A 16,002-nucleotide genomic window follows, 5' to 3' on the forward strand; every position below is an offset into this window, starting at 1 on the left:
CTCCTATATGTAAAAAGTGTAACCACTATCATAACTCTTTTTTAATCATGCCTGTTGGGACTGCCCAGTTATTCAACACTTTCGGATGTGGATAGCTAAATATCTGGAACATATTTTGGGCTTGGCAATTCCTTTAGCACTGGGATTCCTATTAGACAGATATGAATCTCTGCAAAGGTTGAGTGGAGGAGGCCCTCTACTAGTCCATAAGGCGGCACTGATAGGGAAGAAATCAGTTCTGAAGGTGTGGACAGCATCGGAGGCCCCTTCCTATTGGGGTTGGCGAAATCTGCTTCATAATCATATGATGTATGAAAAACTTTTTGTGGGCGGATCCCTTAGAAGAAAGAAAAAGTTCTTATCAATATGGAATCCATATCTTTTCTCGGTACTGTACTTTTGTTCTGAATTCTCATTAATCAGGTTAAGGCAGTGGTACCCAAACCTGGTCCTGGAGGCACCCCAGCCAGTCAGGTTTTCAGGATACCCACAATGAATACTCATGAGAGAGATCTGCATGCACTGCCTCCACTGCATGCAAATCTCTCTCATGAATATTCATTGTGGGCATCTTGAAAACCTGTCTGGAGTGCCTCCAGGACCAGGTTTGGGAACCACTGAAAAAGGGGAAGGGATCAGGTTAAGTATTCATACTGCTGGGGCGTACATTTATATGGGAGAGTGGTTATAAGAACACAAACTTCTTTCCAAATTTGAGATTCTCATTCCTATTCACCCCAGGAGCAGATCTATCTCTGCAACATCTGTTTTGTTTTTTACCTTGAGCACAGAGGAGCTATATTATATTATTTCCTACAGACTGACATTACTAGATTTCTGGTGTTACAGTGCTTACATGTTATAACTGTTTCCTCTGTTTCATACAGTTCTGGATATCTGTTTATATGCATAAGGGAAGGAGGGAGGGTGAGGGGTTTTCTTGGTCTGTTACTTTGACTTTTTGAAATGAGCAGTGCGTTTGATGCATACTAATTCTTGTTGAATGCTGCTGGCTAAAACTTATTGTTCTGTTAATGTATCTCTATCAACAATAAAAAAAGATTAAACATAAAAATGAAAATACCTTATAAAGATAGGAAAAGAAATAAACCTAGCCCCCCCTCCCCCAACCAACACTGGAAGGCTTACCATGTCCACCACCTGGCTGGAGACTGAGAAATATTGATTCTAGAAGGGACTGTACAGGATATTTATTGGCTAATTCAAGAATCAGAATTCTCAGTCTCCACCTGCTGGTAGGTATGGACAACCCATCAGTCTTCTCTACGACAGTCTAGATGGACACTAAGAAATAATAGACTATAGAAGACTTATTTTTTATGTTTATATATATAAAAAGGTTTGTTAACATTTATTTCTTACTATTAACTTTGGCAAAGATGGGGACAGAGCCATATGAAATAAGCCATGAACATAACTTGATGTATGGGGAATGTGAATTTAAAAGACTACAAAAGCCAAGTGACTACCTGGCAGTACTCAAGTTAGCATGTGGAGGACATAGGTTTGATTCGCAGCTTTGGTCTTACACTTCCTGAACCATCTAGGATTAGGTTGCTGCACAAGCAACATTCACAGCATTCACAGGCATTGCTTCAGGGTAACAATGGCCATATTTAATGTATTGAACCTGACAAGGGCTGTTGCTGCAAAGAATGACCTAATGCTTCAGGTACAAACTTAGATTGTGAGCCCTCCTGGGACAGAGAAATATCCAGTCTACCTGAATGTAACTCACCTTGAGCTACTACTGAAAAAGGTGTGAGCAAAATCTAAATAAATAAATAATAATGTAAGGAGGGAAAATAAAATATAGGTGAAAGAAATCCTTCATTAGTTAAGAATAAAAGGTTCATTGCACTAGATTCCAGCCCTGGCTCTGTTTGAACAGGAATGCCAAGAGCATAATTCACAAGGCAGCAGAAAAATCCACTATTGCACCTTGATTTTATTTTTAAACTAGGCATGACAACCTATTTGCTCTTCTAGTTTTAATCAAATTGGTCTCCAATGAGTCTTAACTTATAACTATCCTTTGATTTAGCCCTTACTATCCTTTGATTTAGCCCTTTTAACCTACACCTCATCTACCCAACCATCACACTAAAAATTTAAGACTAACATGGCTCCTTCCAGGACTCTACATATCTGTGCACATTAAGCTGGTCAGCAGGTGTCACACTGTGGAGCGATATCTATGATTCCCATGCTCATGAACTGTGTCTTCACAGCACCCCCAGCTCCAGTTGGGCTATGATGTGAATGCTAGGTTTGGGAATCAAACCTGGTCTCCTATTAGTATGAACTGAGTCGTATTTGGTTTTGCTAGAACAATAATGAATCACATTTTTTTTTAAGAAAATGCAAGAGTCTAGAAAGACTACAGGAAAGAAAACACTATTAAGATGCTGCATCTTCAAGTCACTGAAGGATACACATCTTTCATTTGCTCTATGGTTGGTGCTCTGATGATGTCATTGATTCCGATAATGTTTTCATGCTTGAAACGCAATAAGATTTTAATCTCCCTCAGAGTTCTCTGGCAATATGTTTGGTGCTCAAAGGGACTGATTTTCTTGATGGCTACTCGAACTTTATTGATGTTGTCATAGGCAGAACTGTAAGAGAAAAGGAGAAACCTATGTTACAATACCTGCATTAACAGAACCATAAAGATAGTGAAGAGACATCCAGCTCTATCAGACTGTATAGAAGGAACAAGATGAGAAGCAAATGTACACATACAGACTGCCCAGAAATAAATATTTCCAAACACTAGAATCCACATACGAAAGAAAATGTATTTTTACAAAGGAAGGAGTTTTGAAAAGCACACTTTAAATTGCAAGCCTGGAAAGTCAGAGGTTAAATCCTGTTTCTCTCATGATTCTCATTACCTTGGAGAAGTCACTATTCTCTACTGCTTCAGGCACAACTAGACTAAAAAAAAAAAACCCCAGCAGGAATAGCTCTTACTAGAATACATAACTTTCACTGAGCTCGGATTTGGAAAAAAGGATTAATAAATCAAATTCTCAGATAACATGAGAACAAAAGCATTACAGTGGTACTATTTGAAAGAAGATAGGGATTTGGATGAGATCACAACACAGCAGACCATCACCAAGACTGAGGTTCTCTCTATATATACAATTTCTATACCTGCACAGCAGCTCATTAAAGTGTACAGTATATAAACTCCAAACTTGTTCTACAGGAGCTTTTTTAAATGGTGTAATATGTCCATTTAGAGCTAGCACAAAACTATGCTTCAAATACAATATGGATAACACGATCCTATGCTGTATCAGCGAGACACTATTAAGCAAGCTATTCACCTGAGGATAAGCCAAACTTCAAAATGAGTCTGTTTTTTTCTGTGAGACTATACCCAATAAATCTAATTGATAACCAACCTTTTAATGTGGATATATTACAATATATCAGTGACTGACATTTATGCTTTTAATACTTAAATGGAATCATGTAAAGAATCTGAACACATTTACTGTAACACATTTTCTGTGCTGCCATTCTGAAAACCTAAAGCCGATATCTGCTGAGCTGCAATACCTAAGCAGATCACAACTTTTGTTATGTGTTTTGTTTTAATGTGCAAACAAAAACTGTTCCAAAATGGATCTACAGAATTACAAATTACAACGGAGCAGCACCTGGAACCACTCAGCAGACTGCAGTTAATAAAGAAAGACTGTGAAAACATGATGCCAAAAATATCATCAACAATAAAAATATAAGAACCAGTAGGTAGAATACTTTGCCTACAGTCTTAATTTTTGGTTAATTATTTCTCAAGACACATGATTAATGTAGTCAATATAGAATGTTTTAATCAATCAACACACACTATAACTGGGGGAGGAAGTGACTTCACCGGTGTGAATGGTCGCACTCGAGCTAATTCCATCAGGGCAGCGCAACTTTTATGCTATAAGATCTTCTATCAGCGCTCTTCTAAGCTGAAGGATGCTCGAATTCCCTCCTAGAAGTGCGATGATCACAAGGCAAAAGTTAGACAACTATAAAAGTTCACAGGCTGCACATCTAGCTCAGGATTGCATAAACCACCCAGACCCTATAAGGAGCTTAAGATGATGGCGCCAACTGAGGCACGTGGAATGGAAGGCCTAGTGGATGGATCTAGTGGTGGCCAGAGCAGAATAGTCCAAACTGATATTTAACAAACCGTAGCGGAAATCAAGCCAGATTTGGTGGAGATAAAGCAGCAGGATGAGATGGAAACAAGACTGAATGCAATACTGGAGGATCTTGATAACACAACACAATAAAAGGTAGATGCTGTTCAGAAAGGAGAGATGGAAATCTGGGACAAACTAGAGGACACTGAGAACTGAACAAGACAGTGCAATTTGAGAATAAGGGGTATAATAAGAGGTATATATACCCGAGGAGGTGGCATTTAGAAATCCAATGCAGGTGGCCTGGGAAGTGTTCCAGGATTTATTGAAATAGGCAAGTGGCGCAGAGGACAATCTTCCTCCAGTTCTTACTGAATGGGCATATAGAACACCAAGGCACCCTGCTGACAACAAACCTCGGGACAATGTACTTTGCCTTAACAGTTTTTCAGTGAAAGAGGAGATTTTCAACTCTGCCAGAAAATTAAGAGAGACTACAAGTGGAAAGGTGTTAAGGTGGAATTATATCAGAACCTCTCAGCGGTCACATTGAGAAAATGGAGAGAGCAACAAGGAGTTACAAGATACCTATATACAAAGGGATATGGTTACCATTGAATGCACCCTTTTACCTTGGCTCTGATTGTTGGAGGATCTATGAGAAGAGTGAAATCACATACAGAGGCCTGGTCTGCCTTGATTGCTCTAGAAGCAAACAACCTTCCAGAAGAGGCCCGAGAGCTGACCCGATCGTCTGATTCTTCTGCTTCTACATCTACTTCACAAATGGCAGCATGTATGCAAGGATAAATGCCTGAGTCGTATATGTGCAGACAGAGAAGCAGGGCTGTTAAAGTGAATACTTTATTTTGCTCTCTAGATTTTGGTACTGGATTAGAGGGCTTATTGCTCCATGAAGCGCTTTAGCACAAATCTTTACCTTTTCCACAATGCCAAGTGTGATCTAGCCATGTTGTGTGAGTGCTTAGAGGGCAGGAGACAGCATTTAAGTGTGAATGCTTAGTTGGGGGAAGGGGTGGACAATGGAAGACAGTAAGAGGGTGTAAGTGGGGGCTCGTGCAGCTGTTGAATGGTGGGGTACATTATTCCTGATTGACTCGCAGGCTGGAAGTCAATCCCTGATTTCTGTCAGACAGGGAAAGGGGATATATATCAAGGGGGTCTAAGGCAGGTACAGGGGTCTATAACTGCAAATTAGTATCTCAATGTCAAAGGTTTAAATTTGCCACAGAAGTGGAGCCTTTCATTTAAATAATTTAAGAGATTGATCTGTGATATTGCACTAATTCAGAAAACACACTTGTTAGTCACAACAGATGAATCCAGAAACTGGTGGGTTGTGTCCATCTACCAGCAGGTGGAGATAAAAAAGAGAATACTATACTGAAGACAGTCGGTCCTGGATGGCCAGCCCCCTTAGTCAGTCAGTATATGTCGCAAAGAAGCAGAAGTAGAAGGAAACCACTGGAAGCCTTCCTCACAAAAGGCGAAAACAACCAACAGGTATGGAGCCAAACTCCCATACACAGCTGCATATGACAAACTTTGCAAGTTCCTGTGTTCATGTCTATGAACCTGATTTTGTCATTCCTGAGTTTGTTTTTTAAATGAACCTAAGAAAAACCATAGACGAGAGAGACCCCCATCAACAATCACAACTGCAACATGGCTGAACAGGTGGGATCCTAGACTCATCTTCTGTTACAGAAGAAAATAAAATTATCAGGGAAAGCATAATTTTACCTTCCCTAGCCTCAGCAGCAGATGAATCCAGAAACTGGTGGGATGTACAAAAGCAATTCCTAAAGAGGGTGGGAAGCTGCGCTCCCCGAAACAGCAATACTACACTAAAACTGGAATCAGCCCATGCGGCCACATCCAATCTGTAATGTTTTGAAAAGGTAAGTAAGGATGCCCAAGCAGCCACCCAACAAATCTCGGGAGAAAAAACACCTATCTCCACCCATGAGGCAATTTGCAATTGTGTGGAATGGGCCTGCAAGGCTGAAGGAACAACCCAGTCTTCCAAGAGAGGCCGAAGAGATTGCCTCTTTGATCCAACGTGCCACAGTTGCTTTGGACGAAACATAGCCCCGCTGAGGCCCTGACAGGAGCACAAAGACAATCCGAACACTGGAATTTATTAGACATCTGTAAATAATGAAGCACACCTTCTGAACATCCAAAAACCGAATCTTTCCAATCTTCTCTAGAAAAGAAGGGAAAAAAAAACAGAGGGTGATTGAGATGAAACGACGAAAGGACATTTGGCAGAAAGGAACGCATCATCCGTAACGTAACTCCCGATTCCAACAACTGGAGAAAGGGGTCCTGATACGACAATCCATGAATCTCAGAGATCCTGCATGCCGAAGCAATGGCCACCAAAAACACTACCTTTAAGGTAAGATTTCTGTCAGAAGCCTTGCACAGCGGGTCGAATGGCACCCGCTGCAAAGTCGAGAACACAAGTGAAGAGCGCCCCACTAAAAATGAACCACATTGAAATACTCTGCCAGAGACAAACCTGACATGCACTCTAAGAAACGGGCAAAAGCCACCACCATAACCAGAAGACAGTTTATATGCCAAACCCTTCTGCAGACCCTCCTGCAGAAGGCCAACATCTGGGGCATCACCACTCACAAGGGGAACCCAGGCGTGTTCTGCGCATCACACCTCAAAGGTGAGCCACACTCTAGCAAACGCCATAGTAGAACATTTCCAGGCATGAAGTCACCGCTTCTGAATACCCCTTCTTCCTCAATCCCGACCTCTCAAGAGTCAGGCCGTAAGACCAAAGCAGGAGGGATTTTCCATCAGCATCGGACCCTGATGCAACAGGTCGGGAGAGGGAGGAAGTCAAAGAGGAGCATCGACGAGAAGACAGATAAAGTCCACAAACCAAGGACACTGAAACCAGTCTGTGGCTACCAGGATGACCCGCCCTATTAGGGGCCAAGGGGAAAACATGTACAGAAGCCCCGCTTCCAGCCAGGGCTGCAGGGGAGCGTCCAACCCGTCAGAGCTGACTTCTCTTCGTCTGCTGAAGAACCAGGGTACTTTGGCATTCAGGTACGTCGCCATGAAATCAATTTCCGGCATCCCCCACTTCTGTTAAATCAGGATAAATGCTGCCGCTGAGAGCTCCCAGTCTGCCTGATCCAGGAGATTGCAGCTGAGAAAATTCACTTGCGCATTGAGTTGGTCCACTATGTGTGGGAATGGTCCTCCGCGGCCAAGAAAACACTGCGTGTGCCACCTTAGCGATTGATGTATGCCACCACAGTTGTGTTGTCCAAGAGCACCCAAATCGCCTTGCCCTCCAACAAATCCTGAAAAGCATGAAGGGCATTGTTCACTGCTCACATCACCAGCCAACTGATCAGCCAGTCGGCTTCCATCTTTGTCCAACGTCCCTGTGCATGACTGTGAAGACAATGAGCCTCCCAAACAGTCAGATTTGTATCCTTCACAACCACCAGCCACGATGGGGATGATAAAGGCATCCCCTTTTGCAAATGGAGTGAAGAAGCCACCAGTACATGCTGCGTCTCGCCTGGGGCAACCACTGCAGACAGTGCCGATACTCCTGTGACACTGATGACCACCTGCTCAGCAATGAGTGTTGCACAAAGCACATGTGGGCCCTCACCCATGGAACCATATCCAGAGTAGCCACCATGGACCCCAGCACCTGAACATAATCCAAAGCACAGGGACTCGCTATCCTCAACGAGTAGCACATCTGCCACTGAAGCTTGGTCTGGCGAAGATCCAGCAAGAAGACTCTGCCCTGTGCCATGTCAAAGTACACCTCCAGATATTACCATGTCTGGGACAGAATCAAATGACTCTTGGGAACGCTGACCACCCATCCAAGGAACTGCAACAGGGACAAGACAGTGGAGGAGTGGCCTAGTGGTTAGGGTGGTGGACTTTGGTCCTGAGGAACTGAGTTCGATTCCCGACACAGGCAGCTCCTTGTGACTCTGGGCAAGTCACTTAACCCTCCATTGCCCCATGTAAGCCGCATTGAGCCTGCCATGAGTGGGAAAGCGCGGGGTACAAATGTAACAAAAATAAATAAAAATAAATCCAGTGGCCTGACGACTCTCCTGGGCTGAGGCAGTATGAATCAACCAGTTGTCAAAATAGGGATGCACCTGTATCCCTTCCTTCTGCACAAATGCCGCCACTTCCACCACCATAACCTTGGAGAAGGGGCCGTAGCCAGGACAAAGGGCAGAGCCCAAAATTGGAAGTGATGCCAGAGAATCATGAAGCTAAGAAACCATTGATGGGGAGGCCAAATGGGGAATGTGCAAATAAGCCTCCTTAAGATCCAAAGGCATGAGGAACTCACTGGAATGCACCGCTGCAACCACCGACCGAAAGGTTTCCATGCGAAAATGTCTGACTGACCTTTCTAAGGTCCAAAATGGGACGGTAGAACTAACTTTTTGGGGGACCACGAAGTGAATGGAATACTGGCCCTGCCGCTCTTCACCATGCAGCCCCCAGCTGCAGCAGAGACTGCAAGGTGACCTGTACTGCCAGCCGCTTGGTTGCTGTGCTGCACCGCAACTCCAAGAAACAATCTACAACGGGAGAGAAAAATTCTAGGCTGCAACCATCTCGGAAGATATCCAAGACCCACTGATCCATGATAATTGTGGCCCACTCTTTGTAAGAGTGTCAACTGACCCCTTACCTGAAACAGTGACGAGTAGGCCAACACCCCATCATTGGGAGGAGTGTCCTGTGGCTCCCTGATGAGCCATGATACCCATATTTTTCTTGTCGTCCCGAAAGGAAGTCTTCAGCTGGAATCGAAAACGCTAGAAACTTATAGAGGACCGACCCAGGAGATACCATCTCACATCCCAGAGCCGGGCTTAGGCTTACCCTCTGGGAGGCGCAGAGATGTCACCCAAATCTTTCACCAGCTTCTCAAGATCCTTCCCAAAGAGCCGTTTGCCCTGAAAGGGCAACTTAATGAGATACTGTTTGGATGTCATGTCAGCTGCCCAATGAAGCAGCTACAACAGATGATGAGCGATGACCACCAGAGCCATTTCTTTGGCCAAGGCCAGGACTTAATCATACAAGGACTCTGTCAAATATGCCAGATCCGACTCTGGGGAGCAAACATGGATAAGGCTGAGGAAGAATCACTATCCTGCTCCAGTGCCTGCTGAAACCAGCTAAGAAATGCCCTGGCTGCATAAGAGCTACAGATAGAAGCTTGTAAAGCGAGAGCAGACGCCTCAAAAGAGCACTTCAAAGAAGCCTCCAGTTGCCTGTGCTGCATGTCCTTTAACACCACACCACCCTCCACCAGGAGAGTGGCTTTCTTAGTGACCACTGCCACCAGGGCATCCACTTTAAGAAGGAACAACAGTTCCGCCTGGCCCTGAGATATTGGATAGAGACAAGACAGCCTTTGCAACCTTCAAACCCGCATCGGAATCAGTCCACTGAGCTGTAATAAGTTCTTGTATGACTTCATGCACCTGAAATGCTCTAAAGGGTCTCTGCGTGTTTGCCATCTTCGGATTAACCATAGTTGAGCTTATGCTTCTGGATTAGAAATATTCAGCCCTGCCAATGCCCCCAAGATAAGAGGACAATTCCTCTCTATGAAAAATACACACAGATGAGGGGTCATCGGGCTCCTCCTGAAGAATTTCCCCATCCCCCAAATCATCTAAGCGCGAAGCAAGAGCTGCCAGGGAAGGGACAGGAGAAGTGGGGGTCCACTGACCCCACCTCCGACAAAGGGGCCATATGACATTGCATATGCACAGGATCCTCCAGAGGGGTGCAAAGACTGCCTCAAGACCCCCAGGAGTCCGTTTCAGCATATAGGCCTGCTGCAATAAGAGCACGAACTCTGACGGGAAAAATTAAAAAAAACAAAAACAAAAACTCTCCAGAGGGCAATATCCCACGAAGCACCCCCAGAGCCCCAACTGACCCAGCCACAGACCCCAGCGAGTCACCGCCCGAACTGCCCTCCTGAAGCGCTACAGAATGCAAAGAATCCATGGCGGGAAAACCAGTTGCTACCTGCTTGTCCGGCACGTGATGGGCAAAAACAAGATGGCGCGCGCCCTGTGCAACAGTGCAGGAACATACCGCATCCACCAAAGTCAACCCGCTAGAGCCCTCGAGGCTCAGTGCAGCCCATGGAGCAGAGAACTGCTGCTGAATGATGCTTTATGCAGTGGGAGCAATGCTTGACAGTCTCAGCTGCCATGCTCCCCTGCGCGTCCAATGCCAGACACCTGACGGTAAGAAGAAAGTTGAGGCACTTAACATATGCAAGATGGGGCGCGAGCCTCCTCCAACGTGGTCTCTCCAAGGCAGGGCTTGCTGCACACAACGCAGTGCAGCAAACTCCTCTGCAGCACGGTCAGAGTTCTGCTCTGGCTGCCTGAGTCTGTACTTCCACAGAAGAAGAATCCAGGAGCTGGTAAGATGTCTACCACCTGCTGGAGATAGAGGTATACTGACTAAGGGGGCTGGCCATCCAAGACCACTGTCTTCAGTACAGCATTCTCTATCTCCACCTGCTGGTAGGTGGACACAACCCATCAGTTTCTGGATTCATCTGCTGCTGAGGCTAAGGAAAGATCTATCAAATGTAAGGATGGGACACAGCATGCTCGTAAACAATTGACAAATATCGTGCTTGACTTTTCTCTAGCGGATTTATGGCACAGCCAATACCCTGTCGGCACAGACTATACTTTTTACTCCTCTCAACATGAGAGTTACTCATGCACTGACCTCCAACTGGGTAACCCCTATTGGCTAAATAATTTGGTCAGTGTGGATATGGGATCCATAACATGGTCAGACCACACCCCTATGTGGGCCACCTTCCAATTTGGATCATTAGCTACTAGGAGGGGGGGGGGGTATGGCACCTAAATGAAAGCCTATTGTGAGATGATCAGGTGCTAGATATTATGAGAGCTCTCATCAAGTACTTGGGAGTTTAATGTCACAGGGGTAGTAAAGGGCGGGGCATATGGGAAGAATTAATGGCTTTACTCTGGGGAGTTTTTATTAAATGGGGGGGGGGGGGGAGATAACTAAAAAGAAACACAAATTGGCTAAGGAAAGGATTTTTTTTTAACCAAATTGGGCAATTAGAACTCCAGCATAAACAGGGGGCCTCAAAGGCTATACTGCAGAAGTTACAACATTTGAGAATGGAACTCAACCAGGTTGAAGAGATAGCACATAATTTTCAGAGGACACAACAAATGTATTATGAATTCAGCAACAAGTCAAGCAGATTATTAGCCAGGAAATTAAAACAGACAAAAAGAACTAATCTTAAAATTGGTAGGGAGGGGGGGGAGCTTGCTATTATAAACAAAAGGATATTCAGAAATTCTTTGTGCAGTTTTACAAATGCCTCTATAGTAAGGAAACCAAGGTTCCAGATGAGTACCTCCAGCAAGTACCTTTACAGACGATCTATCCACCAGGACACTGATACTGTAAGAGATGAGCTGGATGCAGATGTTACAAAAACCAGGATATCTATACCACCACTGTACATCTACTTGTGGGTTTTTATAAAACTTTTGTAGTTCAACTGGTAGCCTTGCAATATTAGGGTGTTCAATAAAGTGCACAGCGATGAACTATTACCAGATACCACAAAAAAAAAGCTAGGGATTATTGGCTTTATGTAAGCCAGGGAGAGATGATACTATATCTGGACCTTATAGGTCCATCTCCCCTTTAAACTTAGATGTAAAGGTTTTGGCTAAACTGCTAGCAGATTGTCTCCCTTTTTGCCCAATGTAATACATCCTGATCAAACTGGTTTCCTGGCAGGGAGACGGGGGGGGGGGGGGGGGGGGGGGGGGGGGGGGGGGGGGGCAGATAATGAGAAGAGTGGGCAGCTAGGAAGGGGGGTTGCAGGGACAGACAACAAGAAGGTATTTGACAGGGTCAAATGGGGTTTCATATTATTTCATTTAACTAAAGTAAGGTTAGTTCCTAAAATGAATTCATTGGATTCTTACCTTGTATAACAGACTGCAGGCTGCAGTTAAGATAAATGGGGAATATTTGTAGACTTTCATTTTGGAGCACGGGATTAGGCAGGGGTGCCTTCTCTCACCAGTATTATTTGCACTAGTTATGGAACATCTGGACCAACGCATTAGTAATAACCCAGATATTAGGGGTTACAAAGAAGGGGAGAGGACAATAAAATATCTTTGTTCGCAGATGATGTCCCATTGATGCTATCCCAATTGCTTACTTCCGTCCCAATTCTCCTAAAAGAACTAGACAAGTATCTAGTTCAAAATTAATCTCGATAAGACAGAAGCTCTGAATACCAACCTTTTCAAGAAAGAACTTGCACAAATAAAAGGGAATTTCCCATTTAGATGGGTCAGACGCTCTATTAAATATCTTGGGGTACAGATCTCATCTAGATTAGAAGATTTGTTTCAGGTTAATTTTGGATTCTTAGTGATAAAAAGCCACTTAGATTTAAATCAATGGTATAGAGGCTTCCTGATTTGTCAGAATGTGAGCTGTAAAGGAGTGGAGGAATAGCCTAGTGATTAGAGCACCAGTCTTGACATCCAGAGGTGGCCAGTTCAAATCCTATTGCTACTCCTTGTGATCTTGGGCAAGTCACTTAACCCACCATTGCCTCGGGTACAAAATTAGATTGTGAGCCCTCCAGGGACAGAGAAATACCCATTGTACCTACATGTAACACCTTGAGCTACTACTGAAAAAGGTGTGAGCAAAATTCAAATAAATAAAATAAATATTACCTAGATATGTATACTTATTTCAAAGCACCTTAAGAGACAGTGGCAAGATATATTACAAGCTTTATAAGGAAGGGGGAAAGTGACCCTCCCAATTTAGCTCAACTCTGTATTTGAAGGCCTATTATGAAGCTGCACAAATCAACCACATATGGGATTGACAACTGGAGATGAGACAAACGCTATGTATGCATACAGCAAGCATTACTAGGCCCAGATACTCTATGAAAAAATTACAGGAGGGGGAAAGAGATTCCTAACCCATACACTAAGCATAGTTTAACTACGTGGTGGGCATCACCTCTTTATATCTTTAGCCATTTTTTCTTCCACCTGTGCTTTTGCTAGTCGTATTTCCCTCTTTGCTTCTTTAAGTTTAACCTGGTAATCTTTTCCATGATCGTGTTCTTCTGTATTTCTTTAATGCAGCCTCTCTTCTGCCCTTATTTTTTTGGACACTTGTTTGGAGACTCATATAGGCTTCCGGTTTCTCTTCATTTTGTCTGCTTTCCTTGAATAAAGTTCTCTTGCCATATTAATAGCAGCTTTCAGCTTGGACCACTGCCCTTCCACTTCTCCTGTGCCTACCCATGCTGTTGGTGAATTCCGAAGGTGCTATGGTGCATGGCGTTTGGCAATGAACACACAAGTTATGTTGACAAGAAGAATATAAAATAGGGGGAAATCCTCAGGTAGCTGCACATCTCAGCCCCGGATCTAATTCAGCTCAAATATCATAAAAAGAGGACTTACTGGGTGAAATACAATGTATACAAAGACAAGCTGTGGATATTAACTCCTTCATAGTCTCTTTCTAACAAGGATTTTTAGCTACTGAATTGCACAACAATATATGGTGTATATATTTAGAACCTGCCCTCTAGATCATGAAGTATCCTTTTGCAGAGGATGGTCTCCAAGTGCTTGTCCCAGAAGTGAAAAGTTAGGACAGCTGTTGTAGTTGGCAATTTGTTCATTCAGAATGTAGGCAGTTGGGTGGCAGGGGGATGCAAGGATCATTTGGTAACTTGCTTAAAAATGATACAACTGCTATCAAGTCAAGGATAACTCCTGGCCACCAATGTAGAAGGGCAGATAGTGGGGGTTCCCAGGGATCTGTACTGGGATCGCTCCTTTTTAACATATTTATAAATGATCTAGAGATAGGAATAACTAGTGAGGTAATTAAATTGGTTGATGATTCAAAGTTGTTAAATTGCAAGAGGATTGTGAAAAATTTCAAGAGAACCTTACAAGACTGGGAGACTGGGCATCCAAATGGCAGATGACATTTAATGTGAGCAAGTGCAAAGTGATGCATGTGGGAAAGAGGAACCCAAACTAGAGCTACATCATATGAGGTCCCACAGGGTCCCACATTAGGAGTCACTAACAAGGGAAAGGATCTAGGTGCCATTGTTGTTAATACGTTGAAACTCTCTGCTCGGTGTGCAGTGGTGGCTAAGAAAGCAAATAGAATGTTACGAATTATTAGGAAAGGAAGACAAATATGAGAATGTTACAACGCTTTTGTTATTACTCTATTGTGCAACCACACCCTGAATACTGTGTGCAATTCTGGTCACCGAATCTCAAAAAAGATATAGCAGAATTAGAAAAGGTACAGAGAAGGGCAATGGAAATGATAAAGGGGGTGGGACAACTTTCTTGTGAGGAAAGGCTAAAGTGGCCAGCTTGGAGAAGAGATGTCTGAGGGGAGATAAGAGGTTTATAAAATACTGAGTGGAGTGGAATGTTAGATATGAATCGCGTGTTTACTCTTTCTAAAAATACTAGGATTAGGGGGCAAGCAATGAAGCTACTAAGTAGTAAATTAAAAAAAACAAATCAACCAAAGAAAATATTTCATCACTCAATGTGTAACTAAACTCTGGAATTCATTACCAGAAAATGTGGTAAAAGCATTTAGCTTAGCAGGGTTTTAAAAAGGCTTGGATATTTTCCTGAAAGAAACGTCAATAAGCAATTATTAATATGGACTTCTGGAGAGGAAGTGACGCCACCAGTAAAGATGGAGGCTTAAAAAGTCAACTCCCGCTCACCGGAGAAAAAGAAGCGCGAGTTCTCCCGCTGACCGAGCCCTCCGATCTTGACCTGCAGCGATTGCAAAAGCGGTGGCGCTCCGGGTGGTGATGAACACACAGCCGGAACTCAGCCAATTTGGCTTTAAAGGTGGGAAGGTGGCAAACCGCGTGGCGGGCCTGGAAAATCAGCCCGAGCGCACTATCAGACGGCGCATCTCAGCAAAGCCTCTGCCTCTTTGGAGAGGACCCAGATCAAACAGCCGCAGACCCGTTAGCGGAGTTAAAAGAATGGCTACAGGAGATTCGTGCGGACTTAAAGGCGGTCCGGGCGGAGCTGGAGATGCTGGGCTCAGATCTCCGTGGTGAAATTAGAGATTTGGGAAATCGGATGGAAGAGATGGAGTCCCGAGTGGAACAACATACGGAGGAGCTTGGATCGCTAGATCGAGCGGTCGCAGATGTCCGTTTGGGTCAACAACAACTGGCAGACAAGATGGAGGATTTAGAGAACAGGAGCCGGCGACACAACTTGCGCTTTAGGGGCATTCCTGAAACTCCGGAGTACGCTGACTGTGAAACAGTGGTGCAGCAAGTGGTGAGTGCTATATTGAAAGAAGCAGGCAACCCGTTAGAAACTACCGCAGTCGTGCTAGAGCGCTCCCACAGAATGCTGGGCCCAGCCCGGAACAATATGCCTAAAGACATCATTGCCTGTTTCCAAGACTATAAGTTAAAAGAGAGGCGCCTGCAAAGCTTCAAGTGGGACACGTACCAAGTGGAGATCTACCAGGATCTAGCTTTGGCCACTTTAAAACGACGAGCGGAGTTGAAGCCGATAACAAGAAGGCTGCAGGAGCTTGGCATCCAATACAGCTGGAAGCATCCTTTTGCTTTTGTATTCTACAAGGAGGGCCGTATGCACCAAGCGAGATCACT

At 44.1% G+C, this 16,002-nt stretch overlaps 1 protein-coding gene across 1 annotated transcript in view; it reads right to left on the bottom strand.

Annotated features, from left to right (window-relative positions):
• MAPK1 (mitogen-activated protein kinase 1) overlaps nucleotides 1–16,002 on the bottom strand; it is a 132,781-nt gene that overhangs the window by 86,880 nt on the left and 29,899 nt on the right. Inside the window, exon 2 of the mRNA XM_030217272.1 lies at nucleotides 2,457–2,639. Within this exon, the coding sequence (XP_030073132.1) occupies nucleotides 2,457–2,639 (183 nt within the window). The remainder of the gene's footprint in view (nucleotides 1–2,456; nucleotides 2,640–16,002) is intronic.

Source organism: Microcaecilia unicolor, chromosome 11 (assembly GCF_901765095.1).
Source record: "Microcaecilia unicolor chromosome 11, aMicUni1.1, whole genome shotgun sequence".
Classification (NCBI taxonomy): domain Eukaryota; kingdom Metazoa; phylum Chordata; class Amphibia; order Gymnophiona; family Siphonopidae; genus Microcaecilia; species Microcaecilia unicolor.